Here is a 27,717-nt window from a genome sequence, read left to right on the forward strand (position 1 = left end):
TGTGGCTTTCACAGAGAATGCTGACTGCCCAAATGCAGTGTGGAAATGGTATGGTACCATCTTGTATAGAGGATATTCTGGAGGATCTAATAGAACTTACTGAGCAAGTATACACAAAGTCACGTAGTGGAGGAGGGGCTAAACCATTTAAAGTGTTATAAAGCAGGCACAAATTTGAAAATAATCTAAAATTCTTAAAGCTCAGTAAATTCTATTTCTCCAGTACCTTAAATGCATGTTTTTTTTGTCCAGAGTTTTTGTTTGTTTGTATAAGGACTCAAGATGACTGTTTCTTCGGCCTGTCCCTTTAACACATATGGGAAAAAAATCATAGAATGCATAAATATCTTGGCTACGTTCAAAGAGAGACAGTTTCTAATATGTCTAAAATTTGCTAAGTTGTACTTTATGGTTTTAACTGTTTCTTTAACATGTTTCTTAAAATTCAAATTTGGATCCAGTGTCACACCAAGATATTTAAAATCAGTGACTATGTCAATCCTTTCACCTTTGATGAGAATATCAGTGTTAGGAGATTGTACCATGGTTTTAGAGAAAACATACCTTTTGTCTTGTTTACATTTAGACTCAGACATGATTGATCAAGCCAATGTGTGATTCTTTTGTTTGGAATCATTTTTGAAGAAAAAGCTCATCACACACAAATATTTTCTGGTTTATTTAGTCCTCTGTGACAGTAAACTGAATATTCTTGGCTTGGGGACTGTTGGTTGGGACAAAACAAGATATTTAAGGTCATCACCTTGAGCTTTGAGAATATTAATTGACATTTTTCATCATATCATGACATTTTATAGACCAAATCAAGAAAATAATCAACAGATTCATCAGTAGTGAAAATAATCATTAGTTGCAGCCCTACATTAAACAACTATGGCTGTACCCAAATCAGAATTTTCCAAGTCAGCTTTTATATTTTCTGCAATATACCTTACCTGCAATGATGATAAATATAAAACCAGGGCCACTGCCCAGTTACACTACAGAGCAGGGCACATGCAGCGCAACTTCCCAACACAAAAAAGGTTTAAAAAAAGTCTTACATTTTACCTATAAGGCTCGCATTCTAGTGACTTAAAAAAACAAATATCACTACAAATATCACTAGAACACCAAATGTAGATTCATCCACCACTGAAAATACTAATACTAACACCACTAATAAGTAGTTCTGTACACTCAGTTTTTCTCTTTAATTAAGTCACTTTTCTGACCAGCTCTTCTAACCAGTTTCCTGGGGAAACCCTGCAATGTTTAGATTTTTGATGACTGTGAAACTGCAGTTCTTTCATTTGATGTTGGCTGTCAATTTACTCCTGCTTTCATTCATAAGATCGCAATCTATGGGAAACCACACCCCAGACATGGGCTAGAAGTTGTTTACATTGTAATGGTGTTGTTTAGAGTTGTTGATACACTCAGATTAGGTAGGTATGTCTTGTTATTTCATTGCTTTTTGTGTCCATTTAAAGTCTTTTTTTTTACTGAAATACCCAGATATAAGGAAGCTAGTACGGTCCAGAACATTTAGCGTGAGTATGTTGCCTGATAACATTCATTGCAGCAAAAGTTGAACCACTTTTTTTGCCAGAGCCCCCGCATTGGCACGTCCCATCTCTCTATATAAAGCAAGAAATCTCTGTTCATCTGTCCATCTGTCAGTATGTCTGTCCATCTGTCAGCGTGTCTGTCAGTCTGTCAGTCTGTCTGTCTGTCTGTATGTCTGTATGTCTGTCTGTCCTTCGCATATAGCAGGTGGATTGCTGGGAAATCAAGGAAGTGCAATGTCCGTGTGAAGTTGTTTGGATGAGCGATTCTAGAGAAATATATAAAACTAACTCATAAACAACCAAAGACTGTAAAAAAAAAAAAAAAAAAAGGACATAGTCACCGTGATGTCACCCATTGCGCTAGCCGCTAACTTGGTTAGCACGGTGTATTTACAATCTATAGTTAACAGTGATAGTGCTAATGCTAATTTCTGTTAGCGAAAAACAGGCCTTAAACCATTAAACAAAATATACTCACTGGAAAAACTGAACATCTGACTCCTTAGAGCGTCTTTTAGGACGCTCTAAGGAGTCAGAGGATTGTGAGGAGAGGAGGAGAAGTCACCCCCTGCTGGCCATTAGAAAGAATGCAGATTTAAACCACTTCTGCATTGGCTTTACTTTTCAGACCAGGAGCTACCATGGATGTATAAAGAGATCCGGATACAGCGTCAGAGATGGGGCCCCATTCATTCCTATGAAAGTTGCTCAGTAGTGCATGAAGCCAAAAAAGTTCGACTACAGGGTATAAAATTACCTGGATCTTCTGGAATCACTGGGCCCATAGAGCAAGCACACTAGTGACTTTTGCTGGGGATAAAACAATGCAATCATGTGGCTCTTTTAGACTTTCAAAATTGGACCAAATAGATCAAATTCTGATAGTGAGACAAGTCATTTTGCGGGGTTGTGATACTCAAAAAAATTTATTGGCTGACTTATTGATGTCTCTTTTACAAAGTAAGTCTATGGGAAAAAGTCTTTTTGGGCCCAATAGCGTAGCGTGATGTTGGAATTACACGGTTTGGCTGCTATGTCAAAGTGGCTTCACAGCCTGGCGCTGTTCCTGGGGGCTTGGGAACTACCTGCTTGTAAACAATGTTGATTTGCTTCTTCTTCTGCTCGTGGAGTCAACGAGCGGAAATATGGACAGCGCCACTCTGCCATTGCAACCCACATTGTGGTCAGAGATGGGATTACAACCATAGTAACAACTACCATTGGCAATATTTTTTTTCCAGGATGGCGAAGTCATGACCCACCCCACTCTGCCTCTGATTGGCTTTCCCTGATATTCTTACCCTAACCCTAACCAATCTCACTCCTCGTGCCTAAACCTAACCAACCCAACCAACGAAGGCACCAAGTACTAGCCAATCAGAAGCAGAGTAGGGCGGGTCATGACTTTGCCATCCTGTGAATAAAAATTTGGCCTACCATTGTAGTCTTCAGATATTCTGCATGTGAGGCATTTAGGGAACATCGGTAAATTGTAGCGTCTACCAATAGTCTGCATGAGAGGTGTTTAGGGGACAGGCACTGTTCTCTCTAGGTATTGAGAAATCGGCCCGTGCCGCACAGGCATGTTTTGAATGGGCACTGCACTAGTTGAAATAAATGAGCATGCAGTGTTTTTTTTAACGGGGGGGCTAAAAGTCATAGGCCGTGTCCAGACCAATCATGTTGATGTCAACATCTTTTTATTATGGCTTGAAATTCTTTTTGCCTCATTGCTAAACTCTACCGTTAAATACATTGATGATATTTAAGTGAGAAATGAAACATTTTTTGCATTTCACAGATGAACTGTGGCCTTGCTAGCTTTGTCTAGTTTATTACAGGCTCTGCAGAGCTGCATTGCAGAGCAACATTGCTGTAAACTGAGAATAGCTCTCTGCTCCACACATGCATCAGCTGACATGCATGCAGAGTTATGTCTTTTTTTGCGTAAGCTGTTTCGACAGCAGCTCTCTGCATTTCTTGTCCCAACTTGTAAGTCATTTTACTCTTAGAAAGACAAAGAGTGAGAAGCCAGTGTCTCTGACTTTGCCTAAATCAACAGCTTGTTTCTACTCTACAGCATATTACATAGTACAATTATCTTGTTCTACCAGTCATCATCTATTGAAATGTGTAACCTGATATGTTTGGAGCATATGTTTCTGTTGAAACAGGTCATCCACACACCTACTGGCCTGGTTAACATGGACGGAGAAACTGGTGCACATATTTTAAAAGTTACATCCAGCACAAGCAGTGGCTGCTGTGCTGGATATCCAGCACAGCAGCCACTGCATAGTGGCTGCATATCCACATGTGCATGTATGCCAAGAAACACACTTACAGTGACTCACTTAGTATTTCTGTTCCCTTATGCAGCCAATGACTACGGGCTCTTTCTGTCTGATGAAGACCCAAAGAAAGGCATCTGGCTGGAGGCAGGAAAGGCCCTGGACTACTACATGTTGAGGAATGGGGTGAGTCACTCTCACATACTGAAACAGCCATTAATACTACAAATCACTTTTATTTGTTTATTTGTTAGGATCCCCATTAGCTGTGCCCTAAAGCACAGTTAGTCTTCCTGGGGTACACATTTAAAAGCATACATTAAACATTACAAAACATATATTAGAGAATAACATTAATATTTATGAGTAAAACTTACACTCGTGACTCTCTCAACAGAGTTAACAGCAAAAACTACAAATCCGCATATGTGTAACGTCCTACAAATATGAAATCCTAGGTGTTTTTGCTTATTTGCTTTTTAAACATTTATTTCTGCTTTAATGTAGTCAGTAGCAGCGGTTAAGAATTCCATGTTTCATTGGAAATTAATGTTTGCTTTGGGGAGTGAAAACTGGCCTTCTGTTGCTTGTCTGGTTGCATATGTATATGACTCTAAATAGTTTTTTAATTGACTGTATGGATATGATGGAGTTTTGGATTGAAAACTTTCCATGTTGAAAGTAGAAGTGTAAAGATCAGCCCGTCTTCAGCTTTTATCCAGTTGAGATGGAAGTGCAGGCTATTGATATTAGTACCATAAGGACACTGGAGAACAAGGCGTGCCATCTTGTTCTGTACTAGGTGGAGTTTGCTTAAATATTTTTTGTGGCATTCACCCCTATTATCTGGCAGTAATCAAGCTGTGAAAGAATAAGAGTATTTAATACAAGTTTAGTTAAATCAGGTGTAAGGTATTTTCTGCATCGCCTTACTATAGCTAATGCCTTGCCCATTCTATTGACAATAGTGTATTTTGACCAGGACAATTTGTTGTCAAGAGTGATGCCCAATAGCCTGGTTTCCTTTACTTGCTGGATGAATGTTTTATTTATTATTATTGTTTTATATTTTTACTTAGAATTTAAGATTTGGCTCTCCCCTTAAAGAATGATTTGAACCAAATACAAATACTATGATTTTTGTTTTGGATATGTTAAGTATCAGTTTGTTTTCAATGATCCACTTTCAGATAATATCTAGCTCCCTGTTCAAGATGGCAGTCAGATCAGCAGGTGTTGTTGCTGATGCATGTACTGTAGTGTCATCTGTGTACATAGTTAATTTAGTATTTTTTAGTATGAGAGGTAAATTGTTCGTAAATTATGGAATACATAAGCAGCTCCCTTGTGGAGACATACTATCTGAGTAACTTCCATTAAAGATGACTCGATCTATTTACCAGATAGCTTTCCATCCAGGCAGCTGCAGATGGTCTAAATCCTTAACACTCAAGCTTTTCCAGAAGAAGCTTGTGGTCAATAACATCAAATGCTGCCGTAAAATCTAATACAACTGCTCCACAGATCATTTTGTTGTCCAGATCTGAGTATCAGTCATCTGTCATTTGCACTAGAGCTATGCATGTAGAGTGTCCCTTACTGTAAGCATGCTGACAGGCTTTTATCAGATTATTTACTGAGAGGTGTTCTTGTATTTGATTTAATACTGCCTTCTCAAAGATCTTACGACTATCAGGGCCACTAAAGTTTCCCTGTCTTTGGGCAGTGGAATAACTTTTGCTTCTTTCCGAGCTTGTGGAAAGATTGATTGTTTCAGGCTGGTATTTAGTATGGGACAAATTGCGTGTGCAATACAGTCTATAGCCATTTGAATGAGTTTACCATCTATATTATCAATCCCTAGTTGTTCGTCATTACATATTAACTTTATTAAATTATCCACTGTTTTCACTTTTAATTTACTGAATTCAAAATGGCAGGATTTATCCTTGATATGATTTTTATGTTAAAAATGGATAAGCTATTGTATGTCCCATGTGATAATTCTCTTCTTAATTTACATACCTTGCATCTGAAGTAATCATTCAAGTAATTTGCAATTTTTGGGGGTTTTGTGATAAAGGAACCCACACACTCAATAAATCTAGGTTGTGGAGAGGTGTTTCTTCCCATTATATTATTTAGTGTACTCCGAAGCTTCTTCCCATCATTCTTTGTCCTGCTTAACTGTAAAGCATAATTAGGGGGCCAAGCAGCGACCCTGCTGGAGCCATATTGTTTTTGTTCTCATTATTCTTCTTTCTTTTTCTTCTTTATTTTCTCTGCTAAAAGTGTTTGTGCAGCAAAAACTTTAAGACAAAAGAATTTGGTAGGTGGGTTGCAATTTCCACCCACTACTCAGGCACATACAATGACATACACTGACATCAAGGTGGTGCTGTAACAATCAAGTTTATGTTTTTGCAATTATCTTGAAAACAGCTTGGCCTGGCATCAAAATTCTTTCATCATTTTAATCTCTCAATTTATCTGCATCTTTGCTCTGATCATATTCTGCCTGAAAAAGTCAAATTTTGCGTCTTTTTCTCAATTTTCTCAAAAACCTATTTTTGAGAACTTATCACAAACCATTTGGCCAATCGTCTGGAAACTTTTTCAGGATCATCTATGGACTTCACTGATCAAAAGTTATCAAGGAAATTTCAATAAATAAATCTGTTTTATATTTATCTGTTACATAAATGATATTATATAAACACTCATAAATCAAAGTTGTCTTAAGTTATTGTCAAACTTGGTACACATATTCGGATGCAAGGTCTGAGCTTCGCTACACAGTCCTGGGATATTCTGCCACTAGGGGTGCACCACAAATGCATAAGTTCATATCTCATAATTGGCTGCACAGATTCGTATGAAATTTGGTCCGCACAATCCAGGGTCATGACTCAGTCGATACATAACATTTTCTAATGATTTATTAAAGTGGGCATTGCTTATTACAACAAATTTAAATTTCTAGACATTTCGCATTCCGAACTTCAAAAAATCTAAATAAATCTAAATAAATTTTTTTCAGCACATCCACTGAATTGTGACAGAAGTTTGCCTCACTGAAACAAGGCAACGCCAATTCAGGAGTCCGTCACTCTATATTTTTAAAAATATGCAAAACCAATTAACATCTCCACAAGTCTTCATTCAATTGCTACCAAAATTATTTTGGACATTCTTTGGATCATAGACATCACGCATTCTAAATGATGTTCACATTGATCAAACGGTGAGTCCACAGTCATATGTAGTGTCTTACTGTAATTTGTGCTGTTAGAACAACATTTTCTGTTTCATCCAATTTTTTAAACACATTTCACCAAAATATTTGACCATACACTACACTGTGATCACTACAATCTATTAGAACGGCCTTGGTATATGAATCATCTTCACTCAAGTAAATATGATCCTATAAGATAATGTGTTGATACCCTTGTTGTTGGTGCTTAGTCTAGTTGGTTGCGTCACCATTTGTTTCAAACAGCATGCGTCAGTAATGGTAACCAGTTGTTACCATAACAATATGTTTTAAGGGACAATTATGTAATAGCCAGTCAATATTTAAGTCTCCTGTAAAAACAACTTCCATATTCAATTCACATACTTAATCCAGCATTTCACCCCTAGCTTTTAAATAATTACAGTTTGAGCTTGGTGGCCTATAGCAGCAGCCCACTAAAATAGATTTAATGTCAGGTAACTTAACTTGAAGCCATAATACCTCAATTTCATTACACATGATGTCCTCCCTAATTTTCACAGGAATATGATTTTGAACATAAAAAGCTACACTGCCCCCATACATGGTCCTGTCCTTTGTGTATAGATTATACCCTTGTATGGACACAGCTTTATCATCAAACGTCTTGTCCAAATGTGTTGGGGATATTGCAGAGATGTTAATTGTGTTTTAAACCAATACATCAGTAGTTTCATACACTTTGTTCCTTAAACTACAAATATTTCCATAAAGCTTTTCTTTGGAAGTAAAGCAGCAATAGACATGAAATGTATTTCCCACCCTAATTTTACCTTTATCTATTATGTGTGTGTATTAGTGCGTATTGTTCATGTCAACGGTTAGAAGTTCCCTTTGTTTCGCTTTAATGCCATTTGTGGATGATAAGGTTGTCATACCGTAGAAAAGCAATGTCCCCTCTTTCTCTGGCAGTTTTCATCTTAGGAAGCAGCTCCTTTCCCCTCTGCTGAACTGAATTAGGTAGTCCTCATTTATAAAATTTTTGATCCTTTGAACTTTTTTGCATTGCCCAAAATTCTGTGTCTGTCCTACAGCCTTAAAAACTTCATCATTAGAGGTTGAGGTCTTCCAGGGAAGCCATCTGCTGTTTTAGACACTTTTCCAACCCGTTGAACTTGTTCCATCCCAATGGTGGGGGGATCCAGGTCCAATTTGTCCCTGGAGAATGTCAGCACCTTCTCCTCTGATTGTGACCACCTTTCATTCTCAGTCTCAGGGATACCATCAATAATCACATTGTGACATCTGGACTGACCACTTACACTTTGTGTATGCCAGCTTAATTTAATTTACAGTGCTATGACAGACTGGTACTGTCAGCTTTCAAGTCATCGACCTCCTTTTGTGTAAATTGGAGGCTGACTTTTAATTCCTGCAGCTCTTTCAAAATGGTATCAATTTTTGTGTTAGTTGTATCCATGAAAGTGTGCACATAAACTTTGAAGTTGTTTTCTTGCTGTTGTAGCAGTTCTTTATGAAAAGCTTTCTATTGCTGAAGTAGTTCACACACTCGCACCTGTGAGATGTATTGTACATTGCCTTTTTCTTTCTCCCTCCCACCAGCCATCTTTGGCAGCTTGGGAGAATCTTTAGCTGTAGGCCCCAACTGCACTTAGGGAAAACAGTCAGACTCAATCCAGTTTCAGTCACAATTTCGCTTTTGTGTGTTGCAAAAAAAAACAATTAAAATCATTTGCGAAAATTTGGTGGAGGAAATAATGAGGATTGAGAAGATTTCTGGCAAATTAGTTCCACAGGTTCTGTTGCACAGCAGCACTGTCACCCATATTGTAATAATAATAATACATGAATGACTTTGATTGTCAATACTTCACCTTAAGCACATAAAGGCCTCCCATACAGAAAATAAATAGAAGAATGGCAAAATTTGTCATTCTCTGCAGTGGCAAAAGTCTAGTGTAGATAAACAATCATACATCTCTAATAAACAATATGCATCAAAGATAATATCAGTGGCATTATTCTAGAAATATATGAGGGCGAGAGGGCCTCAGGGCCAAAAATTAGCTACTAAGCCCCTATTAACACCCCTATTCCTCCACCTCTCTGTATATTATGGAACACTCTGTAGCCCCAGCTTTGCTGTGTGGTCATTCGATAAAACCCAAACGGCAGGTCCTCCAGATCAGGTAACAAAGCAGGATCTCCCTCATGACCTGTATCATATCAGTTGATGTTGTGCTGAAACTAGCACAAACCAGCTGACACACAATGAGCCTGGATCTTTTGGTGCCCCTGGAGTTCTGAGGCTCCAGAGCCCTGGAGAAGTCACCCATGTTGCCCAATTGGCAGTCCAGTCTTACTTGGGGTCTTTGGCTGTTGTGTTGGGATCAGAATGTGTGAACAAAAATACCACTTAGGACTTTTTTAGACATTTGGCAACATTGTCTGGAACAAGTGTGGATATATAATTTGTAATTAAAAAAACAAGTTTAAAGTTTAGTTCCATAATTAAAGATGAAGTCCAATCCCAGCCATCTGTTGATATAAGCTGTCCTCCCCTACAGTATTTAAGACCTTCTTTTTGTAGGAGGTTTGAAAATGTCACCTTTGGGGACATCAGAATGAATCAGCTCTGGTTTGTTCAGGGAAGATCTGTCAGGCTCTCTGATATCTAGCCTAATAACACAGAGCTCATGACTTGTCTCCTCTGTCTCTCAGGACACTCTGGAGTACAAGAAGAAGCAGAGGCCTCTGAAGATCCGCATGTTGGACGGCACAGTGAAGACTGTAATGGTGGATGACTCCAAGATTGTCAGCGACATGCTCATGACCATCTGTGCTAGAATAGGTCAGCTCTGTCATACACCGCTCACACCTCACCTGGACAACACTTGTCTGTCTATCAATGCACCACTTCCAGAATATATTGATACCTCTGGGTAATGAATTTTAAAGTCAGAGTATTAACCTGAATTTGTTTTTGTGTTAGGCATTACAAACTATGATGAGTATTCACTGGTTCGGGACATTGGTGAGGAGAAGAAGGAGGAGACCACAGGCACCCTGAAAAGAGACAAGACTCTGCTGAGAGACGACAAGAAGATGGAGAAGCTGAAGCAGAAGCTCCATACAGATGATGAATGTATGATACAAACAAACTCTCTCTTTCACTGTCTTTAATACATTTACTTCATGGCCTGCAGTTTCACAGTGGTAAAACTGCAATGTGCCGACAATGACCTGGGATCTCATTTATAACCATTGCGTACGCACAAATCGGGGCCTGAAAGAGGCGTACGCCCATTCCCACGCAACAGTTGTGATCTATAAAACAAATTTGACGGGACAATGTACGCACCTGTATGTAAACTCTGACCCATGCATACGAACATTTAGAAGATTGGCTTCAATTCACCACCTCAACATCTGTGTCGTCGATTTCCCCTGATTGTGTAATAATCCTCTCACACATTTAATTTCACCTAATATCAAACATTAATTATAGATCCACGTTATCGTAAACATTCAAACCAGCAGTGTTATCTGTACTTGGGCTACTAGTGAGCCATAATTAAGTATCTTTCAATTTGAAAAGATATAAGCCAACTCAGATCTTAAAGTCTGCCCAACATTTCATCAGTGCTGTCTCACACATGAACATCAATGTTCATGAATGCTTTTGCATCAACCATTTATGATTGAATGTGGGCGTGTAGAGGGCGAGATATGAGGCTCATCCATGTGCGCACATTTCCAAGTGGCCTGTGATAAGGTAAATATACGTGCATTCTTGTGTACGCATGGTTTTATAAATCTGATTATTTTTTGGCGCACGCCATTTTCAGCTTTTGTGCGAACGTACACTTTTAGTATGGATCCTAGGCACTGTTTTATAAATGAGACCCCTGGTGTTATTGGAAGTGATGAATCTCCCAGTTGTGTTGGATGATACAGCTGTGTTTGGTGTGGTCAGTCTGCTGAGACTAGTGCATCACCACCTGTGACAGCCAACTGGCTAATACATCTCTTCCCCTCTATTTGGCCTATGAACAGGATGAGTTGGCAAAATAAATAATGGTCCAGAAGTATACTGTATATTTACAAACCCAGGCATGTCCCAATCATGTTTTTTGTGCCTGATCCTAATCCATGTCCTTTAATATTGGCTATCTACTGATACTGTCTGAATCTGATCTGATATTTATATTTACCAAAATATTGATCAAATATGTAATTCATCTGGCACAATGAAATAATAGGTGTCAACTAAGTTTGTCTTTCACAAGCTTCTTGGTCCAAACATTGAAGGCCCTATTAAGTTCATAAACTTAAATTAGATTAGATGTTCAAATCCAAACAGTCATGCTGCACATGAGTAAAGCAGGGCGCTAAGTACACAACTTTAGGAGGCACCTGTATTAAGAATGGGGGGTTGGAGGTGTGACTGCCCACCCTGACCACCTGGGTTCTTGCAGTCAGAAAGTCCAGGATCAGGCACAGAGGAAGGTGATTAGTCCCAGGTCCATCAATTTAGCAGCCGGTGGAAATTATGGTATTTAAAGCTGAACTGAAGTCTAAACAGTAATCTAAACAGTCCCCCTCCCTGCAGTCTTAAGTGGGTGAGGGTGGTGTGCAGTACCCAAGAGACAGCATTGTCTATAGATCTGTCCTGGCCAGTCAGCAAACTATACTTGGTCCAGGTTGCTAGGTAGAGAGGAGCAGATGTAGTCCTTCCTCAGCCCCTCAAAGCACTCCATGACCACAGAGGTGAGTGTAGGCTAGGGAAGGGTTCTTGGTTACAGAGACAATAGTGCACCTCTTGAGGCATGTGGGGACCACACACTGCTGCACAGAGAGGTTTAGTATAGCCGTGAACACTGGAGCTAGAAGGTCAGTGCAGGTCTTAAGAACATGCCCAGGAATTTTGCCTGCCTTCCTGGTGATCACCTGCCTCAGAACTCTGCACACATCATGTTCCAAGAGGGTGAGTGAGCAGTGAGAAAAGTCATTCTGTAATCTCAAAGAGAACAGATGTTAAACTAACTGAAGCCAGTAGTGTGTGATAAAACACAGCGTGCGTTTGTCAGGCTGAAGTTGTTTGTGTTCCTCAGTGAATTGGTTGGACCATGGCCGGACGCTGAGGGAACAGGGTGTGGAGGAGACAGAGATGTTGCTGCTGAGGAGGAAGTTTTTCTACTCAGACCAGAATGTGGACTCCAGAGACCCTGTCCAGCTCAACCTGCTCTACGTACAGGTACATGAACCGCTAACATAGACAAGCCTCCTCTCCTGGTTTCCCTGTTTCTCCTAGGAAGATTCTGTAATTTCTCCAGTTCTCAAAGGAATTAAAATCAACATTAATGAATCAGTTGGTCTTCCTGTGAGTCTAACATATATGCCAATTCACAGCTTAAATTCTTAATTTACAATTCATGCTATACTCTTAAATCTCCAATATTTTACAAACTCAAGCTGGCAGTTACAGACGTTTATTTTTCCCACTGTAGTTACTTTACTAAATAAACGCTGAAAATATAGATTGGATATGTGGAAATGTACAGCTGATATATGGAACAGTACATTTACATTAGCTGTCTTTGGGTACAGAGACAGTTATCTGAAAAGCCTTATATATAAAGAAAATTGCTTTTTTTGCATGCAATTCAGATTTTTTTTTATATTTTTGGCTGCAGCAATAAGATTAAAGATTAATAATAATAATAACAGTAAATATTATTATTATTATTATTATTGTTATATGAACATTGTTGTGTGTAAGTACATTGGGTCTCATTCACTAATATGTGAGTAGAAATATTCTTTGCTCACAAAATAAGTGTGCACGCAAAATTACAGTCAGATTCCTGACACGTGTGCATCGGCCAATTTTCCTCTTACCACCGTGTGTATGGTAGTGAATCAGAATCATTCTAAATTGACAGGTGCACGCTATCAGTAATTAGCATGCTACCACACCCCCATTTGTCTATAAGGAAAGCTCTGTTGGAGCGCTGCAGCAGTGGACAGAGCTGTCACTCATTGCAAAGAGGGCCGTGATGGGGAAAATGTAGAAAAAATAGTGAAATACAAACAATAGTTTCAGAAGTAGAAGCCAGAAAAGGCAGATTTGGCTGGTAAACATGTCATTGGCACAACCATTTAGAGCCTGATTGTGAATCCTGTATACAGCCTGCATACCTGTTGCACCACTACCACACAGTACATCCATAACCTCTACTGCTGCGCCACATGTGCATCATGTTTTGCCTCTGTCCATAACAGACTGTGATGTAGCAAAAGCAAAGCGTCCCTCCCTGTGCCACTACTGAACTGTCAGGCTGTGGGGAACACTGAACAGGCTGCTGGTTATCCAGCTGGATGTATCTTGGTCAATCTGATGGGGGAAATTAATCACTTTCACATTCCAAAATGGAAATTCCGACATATAAGCTATTGACATCGAAAAATGGGAACAGGGCAATTTTAATATACTGTGTATTATATTGTGTAATATATGTCATTACATTTATGATGATTTATGGATCACAATGTCTATTAATTATATAATTAGTAAATAAATTGTGTATTAGCAATTTCACACTTTTAACCCTCCTATTGTGTTAGGGTCAAATTTGACCTGTTTTCAAGTTTAGATGTGTGAAATATACATTAGATTTTTTCTGATCAAAACAAGGCTTCATTTCATCATTTACAATGGTGTACTGAATACAATCAAACACATTTTGATAATTTTTCTTTTTTTTAATGCCTATAAAAAAAGTTACATATGTTGTGTTATGGGTCAAATTTTACCCACCAGTAATTATGGGTTGTTTATGCAGAGAAATACACAGTAAATGTTGCCAAACCATCATGAATAACAAAAATTACAACAAAATAAAGATAAAAATAATAAAATCCTATAAAAATAGTATAATAATATTGTGTAATAATATTAAAATTATGTTTCATGCCAAGAAAGCATATCAACTTGAATTCAATTGTAGAGTGGCATGCAGCAAATATGATCCCATGCATAACCCCCTGTCTCTCTTTCACTCACACCCCATAGACACACACACACACAGACACACATATACATCTCCTGTCCCCCAGCTATGTATGGATATATCTGTATAGCAGTATATAGGCTGCAGCTTTCTTGCAATTTATTTCTCACATCTCACCACACACCTGGCACAACACACACGCACACACACACACACATACACACACACATGTCGACCTAGGTTACTGTCAGGGACATTACGTAGAGTTACATTAATTTCCTGGAGACTTACCCTAACCCTAACCATAACCTTAACCTTAACCACTGACCCAAAAATCATCTTTTTCTCAATTTGAGACACAGCTGTTGTCCCCGATTGGACAAGCTGTCCCCAATTAACTGGTCTTTAGTCTGAAATTCGTCCCCAAAAGTATCCCACAAATATAGATACCCATCTCCTGTTACCCAGGCTGAGGCTTTCTCGTGCTTTATTTTTCACATCTCACCACACACCTGGCACAACATGCACATTTTTAACATGTAAGAGAATATAAACAAGTTATTTTGGGAATTATTTTGTTTATCAGATCATCTCATGGTCTTATTTGCCTGTTCTGTCCATCTTAAGCAATAAAATAGATAAATTGTGCCTATTTTAAACTAAAAACGATTTGTACATTGTAAGTAAAATGTGGTCTAAGGTACATAAAATATCAAAGTAATATATATATATATATATATATATATATATATATATATATATATATATATATATATATATATATATATATATATATATTATGGTTATTGATGAATAATAAGTCACTTAGCAGATAAAACATTTTACTAGATGACAATTAGTGTTTTTTTTGAGTGCTTGTTAATGAATTCAAACACAAGTCAAATTTGACCTGCGGACACTAAGGGTATAAACCCTTTTCTAACACATTAGGAGGGTTAAATGTTGTACATTTAGGCACAATTTTTAAAATAATCGTTGCTCTAATATACTGTTTACATTGAGTAAATATTGACTTTCTAACTGACTAACTGATCATTTTTTAAGACCATAGTACTTTTATGATTTGTGCGTAGGCATGATCTAAGGCTGTTCTAAATTTGTTTGCAGAGTAACAACAAATTCAGGTAAGAACATATTGATGAATCCCGGATTTGTGCTTAACACGTTCGTACGCATGGTTTGTGAATGAGGCCCATTGAAAGCCACGAGAAACTGGAGTCAAATTCCTTGTATGTGTTAACATATTTGGCCGATAAAGCTGATTCTGTCATGAATTTAACTAATTAACTGTTAACTAGCAGCAGCTTGCCTGATTTGCCATTGAACAATATCCGTGCCAGAACAACAGAGGTGACCTCAGGCTTCCATAAGGGGGCATCAGCATGAGGAGCTTTGTAGACATTCATCAAGGAGAATTAACCAGGCAAGATGAATGAAATGAAAGACACTGAGACCAAACCAATCTAACATTACTGAATACACAAACAGAATGACTCTTCAGAGAGAGAAAATACATACAAAACATACAGAAGCAGACAAATACACATACATGTGATATAGAAATGAATTCTTCTGCTTGTTCAGTGATGACAGATGGAGAGATAAAGGTGTCCCAGATGTACTGTAAATTTTGTCCATAACCATAATCTGGTTATTTGTATGTAACATCAGCATATTTTTAGATAGAAAATAGTGCTGACTGGATCTCTGTTAACCTCGAAATGAGTGTTTACAAATTCTTTCAGTAGGAGAAGCCAGAGGTCAGTTACAGCTGAAACTAACAGCCCACCATCTGAGTATTTACTTAGTATACTGATGAGGAAGCTACATGGTACGGTTACAGTGTCTGAAAATAAGGCACACTGGCTGTGGTATAATCTCTGATATTGCCTTTAGCGATATCTTACTGGATATTAAAAGTAGTTTTCAATTGTTTGTCTCAATTTTGAGTTATAGTCCAAGCATTGATGTGTGTGTGTGTGTGTGTGTGTGTGTGTGTGTGTGTGTGTGTGTGTGTGTGTGTGTGTGTGTGTGTGTGTGTGTGTGTGTGTGTGTGTGTGTGTGGACAGGCCCGTGATGACATTCTGAATGGATCTCATCCCGTCTCCTTTGACAAGGCCTGTGAGTTTGCAGGCTACCAGTGTCAGATTCAGTTTGGTGACCACAACGAGTCCAAACACAAGCCTGGATTCTTAGAGTGAGCACTGCCTTCATATTCATTTTACAACTTTCAATTAGTTTGAAATGTGTTTATATAATTTATTGCTGAATGAAATGGTCCTGAGCTTTGTTTTAATTGTAGTTAAACAACTTTGTCCTCCTCAGTTTAAAGGAGTTCCTGCCCAAAGAGTACATCAAAAACAAAGGAGAGAAAAAGATCTTCCAGGTAAGAATTATTGAACTCTGTTAAAGTGTGTGCATCAGCTTATCCTCATTATCCATCTGATTATTTATTTATTTATCAGTCTGCGAGGTGAAAACGAGTAAACACAGGTATTTTTTAATGCTACCCTGAGTTGCTACACTGCTCTGAATGTTTCTCTTGTCTCTACAGGCGCACAAAAATTGCCAGAACATGACAGAGATCGAGGCCAAAGTTAGCTATGTAAAACTGGCCAGGTCCCTGAAAACCTATGGAGTGTCATTTTTTTTGGTCAAGGTGAGAAAGATATCACTCAACATTTCAGTTTGATGGACTATATGGATGGCTTCATATGGTGGAGAAATGAACAATTGCTTTAAGACTATCAGTACAAATTTGAAAACGGCTGGGAGACCTGGACTGAGTTTGTTGTACTGATTATAGTAAACTATAATAACTATTATAGGATGCTTGTGGGCATCAGCCTTTGGGTAGTTGGTATGTAGCCGATAACAGTGTGAAGGGTGTGAGGTCAGCACTCGTAGTGTAGCGACCAGGTTACAACGTTGTCTCCATCTCTCTCCTCTGCTCTCTGTCTTTGTGTCTGCTTGACCCAGGGTGGGGCTGAGCTCCACACACACACACACACACACACACACACACACACACACACACACACACACACACACACACACACCAGCAATGCGGCACCTTCCAGCACGTTTGTGTGGACTTGTTTATTTTTGCTTTAGAACATAACCACCATGAAACAATCAGAAAATAACATTTTATTTATCTGATTCACGATTTTGTTCTCGCTAACGCTGCTCCCTCTCTTCATTCACTCTCTAGCTCGCTCGACCGCTGTCGCTCTCTCAGCAACCAACAAATCCTGCATAGTATACCTTTAATGTCTCAGCTTTAATTTGAGTAGTTTTACATTGGTATAGAAAGAGCTGTGTGGCTTGTTTCCTATGTGCCCTTTTAACACAACTTAAACAAATTGCAAGGGTTCAAAAATAATTGGACAGATAAACATATGAAGTCAAACAAAATGATCATATTTAATATTTTGTGGAAAATCCTTTGCAGTCAATGTCTTGAGCCACAGACATCAACAGACACTGTATCTTCCATGGAAAATGCTTTTTTTTGTGTGAAAATGATTTGCAACCACACTAACATTTCCAGGTCATTTGTTAAGAGACCTCTGTTCACAGTGAAATGCTTGAACAACATAAAACGGCTACATCTCTTCTTCTTCTTCATCCTGTTTGCAAACAACAAAAGTGCATCAAGGCCAGTAAAGGAGTGGGACAGACAGCCTGGATGACCAAATCATTCATTTATGGCTGCAGCATCATACGATAAAATCAACACAAAACAACAGCTGTGCCATATGTTGATCACAGAGAAAGTTAGAGACGACAACGAGTTGTCATATCTTACCTGTGCTGGACAGCTGCAGACACAACTGGTTACTCTCTTGAGTGCCAGCCCATTCAGGTTCAACCTCCGTTCAGTCTCCACCTGCTCTCTTCTGATCACTCGTACTGTGTTTTAATGCAGCTGACAGACAGTGGAGCGAGTGTGAAATGAGTGTGTGTCATAAACTTTACCTGTTAACCAGCAGTCACTCTCAAACTGCTGCACTGCTGTGATAAAACCACTGTTTTATGAAATTTGGATGGCTGTGGCTCAGTAGGTAGAGTGGGTCATCCACGAAATGGAAGATGAGCAGTTTGATTCCTGGATCCTGCAGTCCACATATTGCAGTGTCCGTAGGCAAGATATTGAACCTCCCTATGTGGTAGCTTGCCACCATCGGTGTTTATGTGAATGGGTGAATGTGGCTTGTAATGTTAAAGTGCTCTGAGTGGTCAGAAGACTAGAAAGGCGCTATATAAGTGCAGTCCTGCAGTACACAGAGAGATATAAGGTTGATTTTAGGGGTGAGAATGTAATTCTACTGTGCCAGACCTGTGTTTCTTCACCTTCTATTTTTCCCTGCTATGTTTATTTCATGACTTGACACACTCGCTTTTAATTCCCAGTAAGAACATTCTAACTGTTCCTTTACTTCCTGCAGGAGAAGATGAAGGGCAAGAACAAACTGGTTCCTCGTCTGCTGGGCATCACCAAGGAGAGTGTGATGAGGGTAGACGAGAAGACGAAGGAGGTGATCCAGGAGTGGAACCTGACCAACATCAAACGCTGGGCTGCCTCACCAAAGAGCTTCACCCTGGTGAGTTCTTCTTCATGGGAAGACAGAACATGTCATTGACCCTGAGGTGCTGTCCCCAAGGGAGGTTAGCTGTATCACAGCTCTGGATTCACCACTCACCACTACTCTCCAACCCTCACATTGTAACAAAGTTTGTGTAGTGAGTAAAAAGATGAAATGAGTTTCCTTTACAGCATGTCTGGACTCACCCTTATGCTGCTTTCCCATCGTTCCAGTACAGCACCCTTATCTGTGTTGAGGCGTGATATGCTGTGGTTGCATGTGATCCCTGTCCAAACTTTTAAATGGCTCAGAATGTGAAATCATGCAGCTGGCTAGAGAGGAAGTGCCATTTTTAAAATCCTTGTTGTGTTCAGCTCTAATATTTTTGTAGCTGTTGAATGTCAGTTTTGGTGAAATCATAGTGCTGCATTCAACATGCACTCAACCATATTCTTGACAGTATGAAAAACTGGCTTGGTTTCTGGCATGTTCCAAAATGGTTTCAAATCCTATGGGCAAGTTAGTGCTCACTTCCTTTCACTAAGTCAAATCTTAGTGTAGGTAGGAACTCAGACGTGAGTGATAACAGTTACATCAGGATGATTTCAAAGCAGACCAAAATTTCTCAAGTCTTAAAAGATTTTTGTTTAAACAAGATTTAGAAAAACATGTCCAGGTTGTAAACTGCCTCTCACCCAGGCTTCCATCATCCCACAGAAAACAGATGTATGGATGGTTTGGTGTATTGATATTCTGTATTGTTTTACCACAATTTTTTGCCAGAGTTGCCAAAATATACCTACCTTAAATCCATGAACATATTGGCTTCCAATCAGAGTTCAGCATTAATTTGATTGGATACTTGACCCTCTGAAATGAGAGGGAGAGATGCAACAACTATTCCCAGCTGGATTCGGACCAGGCAAGGACGTTGCTGTTCATGGTCGGAGTTTTAATCCCCTAAACTTTGTGTGCATCCCCTTCATGTGTTAATCTTTTAATCTGAGGTTATTTGTTCCGCTGTCAGGACTTTGGAGACTACCAGGATGGCTACTACTCTGTGCAGACCACTGAGGGAGAGCAGATAGCTCAGCTCATTGCCGGTTACATCGACATCATCCTCAAGAAGGTACAGCCAGCATTAATATGGGACCAGCATTATACATTACATTGGTAAACTGTATTAGTTTAAGGTAAAATAATAGCGTGTTTTTTAAAATCATGGATGCCCTCTTCAGTCTCTTCTTCAGTCCCCCATCAGAGACCTTAAGATATCCATTGTTTACTGCAGGTGACATGAGGTGGATTCTTAATTGTAGAAAAACAGTTGGTCAAAGTCTATATAGTAGATGTGTTGTGAATGTAAACTGCAGAAACACTGAAATGAATGGCCACACAGAAAGCAAGTGTATATCTAAATACAAACAGAAGCTGTATTAGTCAAACTGAGCATTAAGCTGTGTAGCTCACAAGAAATGAGGGATGTTTTGCTCAGTGTCTGTTCTCTATTTTTATACTTATTTCCACAGAATTAAATACTCTGTCTGATCCTCATCACTCCCACTTCCTCTCACAGTGTTCTTGATCTCCAGTACCACTGTCACACTTCTAGATAGGAGAGGACATACAGAGTCTGTTGGATATTTACTCCCAAAGCACTCCAACCAATGGACATGAGTGCTGATTTTCTTGTAAATGTAATTATGTAGACTGCCAGGATGTTGTTGTAAATTAGGATGACACCAACTCTTGACTCATGTATTGCTCATTATGTTGTGATGATGTCTTGAGGCTGTAAATGGAACCAGCAGCAACTGCATACAGTCCTCTTCTACTGTTTTCTATTCATTTTTCACACTTAAAGGTATTTACCTATTTATCAGATAAAAATGTCACAATTATTATTGATAACTGCCTTTAAAATATGTTTTGTGTTTTAAGAGATAAAACCTGAACAGTGTCTCAAATGTGTCATACAAGGTTTCTTGTCTGCTTGTTGGCCAACCTTCCTTAAACTAGGAATCCCTCAAAATGACATTTTGTATAGTCCAGTGTGGTCACCACTGATGTCATCACTGCCTTTCAACAGAAAAAGAGCAAAGACCACTTTGGCCTAGAGGGAGATGAAGAGTCAACCATGCTGGAAGACTCTGTGTCACCCAAAAAGTAAGTGTGTGTGTGTGTCACTGATAGAGCATACTATGATTGCTATTAATTTTAAGACATTGTACATTTAGTAGTTTAAACCTAGTTCCAGTAGTTTTAGACATATTCATCAAGAGAAAAAGAAGAATTCAACGAGAAGAGTTGGTAAAAATGCTAATACACGGATCAAGGTGACCTTCAACTGTTAGCATGTGCTCACAGCAGTGCTTAAGAGAATTGGTTTGCTATCCAGTTTCCCTTTATTTAGCATTTAAGTAATTTCTCTCGTTCTTTTCCTTTCTTCCTAACATCACTCCAGGTCCACAGTGCTGCAGCAGCAGTTCAATAAGGTGGGCAGGGTGGAGACAGGCTCAGTGGCCCTGCCAGCTATCATGCGCTCAGGAGCTGGAGGTCCAGAGAGCTTCCAGATGGGCTCCATGCCTCAGGCTAAGCAGCACATCACCAGTGGACAGATGCACCGAGGACACATGCCTCCACTGGTAAAACAAATATCTCAAGGGGTTCAACTGGCAGGCAGAATGTGACTGAAACTAATGCTATCAACTACCTCTCTAGTTTTCTGCATCTATTCTGTACTTTGAAGAGTTAAGATGTAACAAATAACAAATATATCATTAAACCTATAATGCATTTGATAGTACAATGGGCCAGAACTCAGCCCGCATTTCAAGGGTTTTTTTCTTTACAAAACCTAATATGTATTTTTTGTTTTTCAAGGCAAGGATGGCTGAACATGATATAACCACAAACAGAATATATGTATATGTGTATACATATATATATATATATATATATATATATATATATATATATATATATATATATATATATATATATATATATATATATGACATTGAGCTCATAACATATTGTGATGATGTGAAAATGAGTCAATTCTTGAGTTGATTCTTTCAAGCTACATTTACATGAAACGGATCAAACTGTCTCAAATGATAAGTCTGGTGATGTTCTATATTTTCCTTAATGTCAACAATTTCCATCATTAGGCCCAAACACATGATCAATTGATCTAGACCCCATCAAATGCACAATGTCTTCCTGTTTACTAAAAATTACAATGACCAGCTGAAAATGACTGAACCTTTTGTAAAAATTAAACTACATGAGGAGTAGGAAACCAAAGTTGAGACCTGGAACTGAGAGCCACAGACAGAGTAGGGAAGTGAAAGTCTAGCATGTAGTTTGGGCCTTTTCATTGGATTTGTTTACAATAAGAAAAGACTATATATAAAATACTATATGTAAATATACTAATAATTCCTTTCACAGCTAGAGTGTCCAGATTATTATGAATATAGTGGTATAATTGATTTTGAGAGAACACATATTTGAGAAACAGTGTTAGCTATAACTTTACAGTAGTTAATAGTAGTGACAGAACTTTTGTGTCTCCACAGACTTCAGCCCAGCAAGCCCTGACTGGAACCATCAACTCCAGTATGCAGGCGGTCCAGGCTGCCCAGGCCTCTCTGGATGACTTTGATACACTGCCCCCTCTGGGAACAGATGCAGTGAGATTAGATTCTTCTTTATTCTGTGGATTGATTTAAATACTGATATGATATGAATGCTGAGCAGTGTATTCTGGATCTTTGTCATGTGACCAGAGGGAAATTGTACTTGTTCTTGTTCTCCTTTGTTTAAGGCATCCCAAGCCTGGCGCAAAAACAAGATGGATGAGTCCAAACATGAGATCCATTCCCAGGTGGATGCCATTACAGCAGGCACCGCCTCCATGGTCAATCTCACTGCAGGTAGAAACACAGGAACATCTAATCTGTTTTCAGATTCATAATATTTGATCAAACATATAGAATCCTCTCAGAGCCAATTTGAAATTGAACATACATTCTGACCAAATTACAAAAAGTAGATTAAGAAGTAGATCTGGGAGCTTTTCCTCCAAATGAGGACAACAAGTTCTTTACAATAGTTTTTAAGGAGCCTGACTTTTTCACAGAGTTTACAGGTTTTCTCATCACCATCACAGAGAAACCCTAATAATAAATGCCATTACTGTCACCATTGAGCAAGTTCACCTATAGCAAAGGTGAACAAACAAGGCAGTTGGTCCTCATAGCGTCCATCCTATAGTGATGACACACTGCTTTGCATGTTAAATGTTATCTACATGTGGGAAAATCTGGGAGTCTTATCTTAATGAGATGTTTTTTTTTAAATAAGTCAGCCTGCATGAACTGATGAAGTCAAACCTTTGTAGTCCCACAATTTCTCCAGACCTCAGTATGTCAGATTGGACATGCAGGTGCTATGTCATCCTCAGAAATGTTAAGGTGACTATGGTTTTGTAAGCCTTTGTTAAATGGGAAACTACAAAGATGAGCTTTTTCAGCTGGGACTCTACGTGAACCTGTCACTATCTGTATAGTCAATGAGCACCGGTATCTTAGGGTAACAGCATTTTGCCATTGACACGAATAGAATTAATAAACTGATCAGAGGCTGTTCCTGTAACTCGTCCCGGTGAATTAGAAAATGTTTGGAAGACCAGGTGGATAGTTCAAACCATACATCAGCTAAAGGCTAAAGGTGTATTTTTTATATATATATATATATATATAATGTATATATCTTTAAGTTGGAGTTTTGTTTATTTGTTTTACTTGATCATTTGTAATTGACCTCTGTTTTTGCTGACTGATCCAGGCTCCTGGGCCTCCGTGACCAAACTAGTTCTCCCTCAAGAAATGAATACAGTCATTTGTCTATCTACCTGTGCTCAGGTGACCCAGCAGAGACAGATTACACAGCGGTGGGCTGTGCTGTTACCACAATCTCCTCCAACCTGACTGAGATGTCAAAGGGTGTCAAACTGCTCGCAGCGCTCATGGAGGATGAAGGAGGAAATGGCCAGCAGCTACTGGGTGCTGCTAAGAACCTGGCCTGTGCCGTCTCTGACATGCTGAAGACCGCCCAGCCTGCAAACACAGAGGTACACTAGAGATAAAGATATATCTTTTTTTTTTTTAAGTTTGTGCTATTTTGTTGTTTGAATTCGTGTCCATAATATATGTCCAGTGAGTTGTCTAACTAGACGTTTGGTTTTAGCCTCGTCAGAATCTGCTGCAGGCTGCAGGAAATGTGGGCCAGGCCAGCGGAGAGCTGCTGTCTCACATAGGAGAGGCAGACACTGATCCACAGTTCCAGGTCTGTTCATCTTAACTTTGATTAAAGCAGTTTTGCTTCTGTTTTTAGAATATTTTTGGTAGTACTTCGGTCTTTCTGTGTAGTATTACAGAAAAACATCTTTATGGAAAATACTTTAGTGTATGCGATGTGTATATTGACTATGACTGTCTCATTCAAGAACCATTTGTACAAACAAGTGTGTGTGAGAAGAGTTTTGTGAAAACAACACAAAACAACTCAAATATATCCTGTTTGACAGCTTTATTTAAATGTTACAGTTTAGGGATGCACGATATTATCGGCACGTCATCGGTATCGGCTGATAAAAGCTCTAAAATGAAATATCGGCATCGGCCATTTCTGCCATCTTGCCATTTCCTCCACCACCTGACTGTGCTTCCCTCCAGGGACTGTTTCACCCTGACGGTCCCGGTGCTTCCTCCGCAGGCTCCACTTCACTCAAGCTGCCCATCATACCCGCCGTTTCTTCCCACTTTAACCTGAATAACAAACCGGGGCTCAGTGCTTTGGTTGGATCCACATGGAGAGCAGGGGCTAACGTTAGCTGCTAGCCTCCCAGCTAACATTTAGCAGAAACAGAAACAGTCCCTTGAGGAGCTGCTAAGTTTGGCTGCACAGAAAGCAAACACTTTGGCTGACAGGATGTGCCACTTTGTTTGGAAAAAAAAATCTTTTTGGTTTATAACAGCAGTTGGCAACCAGCGTATTAGGTGCATTATCGCCACCTTCTGCTCCAGAGTGTGGACCAGAGATTAAATCCTACACATTAATCCTGTCTGTCTAATGAACTCAATGAAAACTCTACTGCTCCACTCACTTGGCAGGTTCATTAAAGTTTTAAGGCTTCCCAAGTTCTTCCTTCATATATTGTCTTTCTTGGTCATACTTAGTACAATCTATGCTTGCATGCATAATAGTCTCCTCAGCCATCTGGAAAAAAATATGTGCATTTATCGGTATTGGAGCATATATCGGTATCGGCATCGGCAATCAGCCACAGTGAGTTGGAAATATCGGCATATCGGCAAAAAATCCAATATCATGCATCCCTATTTCAGTTGCTATTTAGAGTCTATGGCTAATTCTAAAGTATTAGGCCTTTAACACCATTCTCATTAATTTTAAACAGGTTTTTAGATGCCACATTTGGCAGATAAAGTAAAATGAACCTTAAACAACTTAATAACAAATATACTAATACCTGAGTGGTTGTTTTTCTCCTGAAGCAAGCTTCTCAGTCAGTGCTTAACCCCAAAAGAATTGAGAAGGTTAATATAAGAAGACACATCAGGAGTGTTGCCTTTGGCTGTGTTATAAAAGTGTATCTTGTGTTCCTCTGTTTCATGTCTATATTTGACAGTCTCGAGGTAAAGGATCTTTCAGGGGTGCCAGATGGAGAGTCCCCTCTTATTGTCAAATGCTGGTAACAAATGTGTCCTCATTCTAAAAGGCCAATCAAAACAATCTCTTAGTCAACAAAGTAATAGTAAGTAATCCAGTACAACACAATTATAATTCAATCTGTCAATCATAATTCAATTCAAATCCAAATTGCTATCAGGTATCTCCATAGAGAGTAGCCAGTAACACTGTGGCTGCCTCTATATACTGGCCATGAAGTGAACGTCCCCTCCATGACTCCATTTTGAGATGTGAATCAAAATCCAACTCCTTCTGTGTAAAAATGCAAATTCAACTGAAACTAATATGAGGCATCAGCAATCTGAGTTAGACAAATCAAGTGGGTATTTTTCAAATTTACAGTATTTATTTGGAAATTGCCCATGCTACTGTCTCTCCATTGCTGCTCAGCAAGGAAACACTTACATGTATCCTGACTGTTGATTTTTTTCCCCAGTTTCTTACAATGTAGTTGTGGTGTCTCTTACCGACCAGTATGGACAAGAAGAAAGATTACAGCCATCAATAAGTAATTCAGTGTGGCATGTGTATGACATGGCCACGTTAGTAGTGTATTAAAATAGACTTTAAAATCTACTTTGAAGAGAGAATCAAGTTTGATTGTAATCATCAGCCTATCTTTTCCTTGATGTCACTTCTCTGCCATATTTAGATGTATTATTCATTTCAGAATTTAATTATGTACTGTGAATAATTTCATAAATGATTTATTTAAAATTCCAAAAGTTCAAATTTTCTATTTCCCTTGTTCACCCATGACTAATGTAGTGGTCAGTGTTAAATAATGCTAACTGCTGTGTGTGTTTTTGCCATTGGCAGGACATGCTGATGCAGCTCGCTAAGGCTGTGGCTAATGCTGCAGCAGCTTTGGTGCTCAAAGCTAAGAACGTGGCCCAGAAGACAGAGGACTCAGCCCAGCAGAACCGGGTCATTGCTGCAGCCACTCAGTGTGCTCTATCTACGTCTCAGCTGGTGGCCTGCACCAGGGTGAGTAAGACTACCTGAGATATATCTACTCTGAGCTGGACAGCTCACCTGTTCAGCTACAGTATTCACCATCTGAACGCTGAGGAGAAAAGTTTTGTTGTAGGAAATTGAGATTCTGGATTTTCCTGTTGTGTGTGAAAATAGCCTAAGCACTTCCTATCCCTTATCTAGGTGGTGGCTCCAACCATCAGCTCCCCAGTGTGCCAGGAGCAACTGATTGAGGCAGGCAAACTGGTGGCCAAGTCAGTGGAAGGCTGTGTAGAGGCATCACAGGGGGCCACCAATGACGAGGGCCTCCTGAAACAGGTGGGCGTGGCTGCCACAGGTGTCACTCAGGCCCTCAATGAGCTGCTTCAACACATCAAACAGTATGCCAGTGGAGGCCATCCTATTGGACGCCATGGAGAAGCCACCGACCGCATTCTAGATGTCACTGAGAACATCTTCAGCTCAATGGGAGACGCTGGTAGGTGTAGGGGGCTGAAATAATGACCACCAGGCTCACACTGATCACATGGGTTTTTTCATGTTAACAGCTGGGCATCAAACTGGTCAATTTTGTGTAAAAGATTGGCTTTATAAAAGAATGGTTTGAATTTTATTAAACTGTGTTGTGGATATTCTTGATCTGTATGTATTAAGAAAACTGGATACAAGACTCAAGAAAAGATACAAGAAAAGATGGACTTGTAAAGACTTTGGCGGGATATTGCATAATGTAATGGCTGAGTATTTGTTGATTCAATGAACTGATTTCTTGCCTCTAGAGGCATGGCTATAAATGTAGCAAAGTGCTCAGTATGTTATCGGCTCCTTCAAAAGCTTGTGTATTGTGGGCTTTAAAGTTAGCTGTGGCTCAAGGACAAAGCAGGGAAGACCATACATGAGTTGTAACTAAAAAAAACTTTTTACAATTTTACATAACTAACAGAGATATTGAATTAAAGACCAACCAAACAGGTTGGAAGCCAGGGCAGAGAGAAGTGGCTGAATGCCACTAGCTTATACAGAGCAGTCAGTCAGTCAGTCCAGGTGAGCTGGACCTCCCGGATGACCTAACTCTGTCCACCAGGCTCCTGCAGAGAGAGGCCAAGGTGTCCTGTCCAGAGAGGGTCGTCACAGCTGGGATTTACTGTATACTATTAAACCCTCACTATACTGAAAACAAAATCATCTCATCATTCTAAGACTGCTGTTGACTAGGCTATATACTCCCATGTAACCATA

The 27,717-nt window shown here is 39.3% G+C and overlaps 1 protein-coding gene across 4 annotated transcripts in view; it reads left to right on the top strand.

Moving 5' to 3' along the window:
- Positions 1–27,717, top strand: part of tln1 (talin 1) — a 106,765-nt gene that overhangs the window by 37,804 nt on the left and 41,244 nt on the right. For 2 of the 4 annotated variants that reach the window (XM_044334612.1, XM_044334613.1), the window contains exons 4-21: positions 3,951–4,048; positions 9,822–9,951; positions 10,093–10,245; positions 12,215–12,357; positions 16,204–16,331; positions 16,460–16,520; positions 16,689–16,793; positions 18,586–18,741; positions 19,751–19,852; positions 20,813–20,889; positions 21,188–21,368; positions 22,308–22,421; positions 22,556–22,664; positions 23,655–23,863; positions 23,980–24,078; positions 25,442–25,504; positions 26,323–26,490; positions 26,662–26,956. In XM_044334612.1, coding sequence (XP_044190547.1) covers positions 3,951–4,048; positions 9,822–9,951; positions 10,093–10,245; positions 12,215–12,357; positions 16,204–16,331; positions 16,460–16,520; positions 16,689–16,793; positions 18,586–18,741; positions 19,751–19,852; positions 20,813–20,889; positions 21,188–21,368; positions 22,308–22,421; positions 22,556–22,664; positions 23,655–23,863; positions 23,980–24,078; positions 25,442–25,504; positions 26,323–26,490; positions 26,662–26,956 — 2,391 coding nt within the window. The remainder of the gene's footprint in view (positions 1–3,950; positions 4,049–9,821; positions 9,952–10,092; positions 10,246–12,214; positions 12,358–16,203; positions 16,332–16,459; positions 16,521–16,688; positions 16,794–18,585; positions 18,742–19,750; positions 19,853–20,812; positions 20,890–21,187; positions 21,369–22,307; positions 22,422–22,555; positions 22,665–23,654; positions 23,864–23,979; positions 24,079–25,441; positions 25,505–26,322; positions 26,491–26,661; positions 26,957–27,717) is intronic. The other 2 variants (XM_044334614.1, XM_044334615.1) reach the window with 1 other exon arrangement.

This window comes from Thunnus albacares, chromosome 18 (genome assembly GCF_914725855.1).
Source record: "Thunnus albacares chromosome 18, fThuAlb1.1, whole genome shotgun sequence".
In the NCBI taxonomy this organism is placed as follows: Eukaryota; Metazoa; Chordata; class Actinopteri; order Scombriformes; family Scombridae; genus Thunnus; species Thunnus albacares.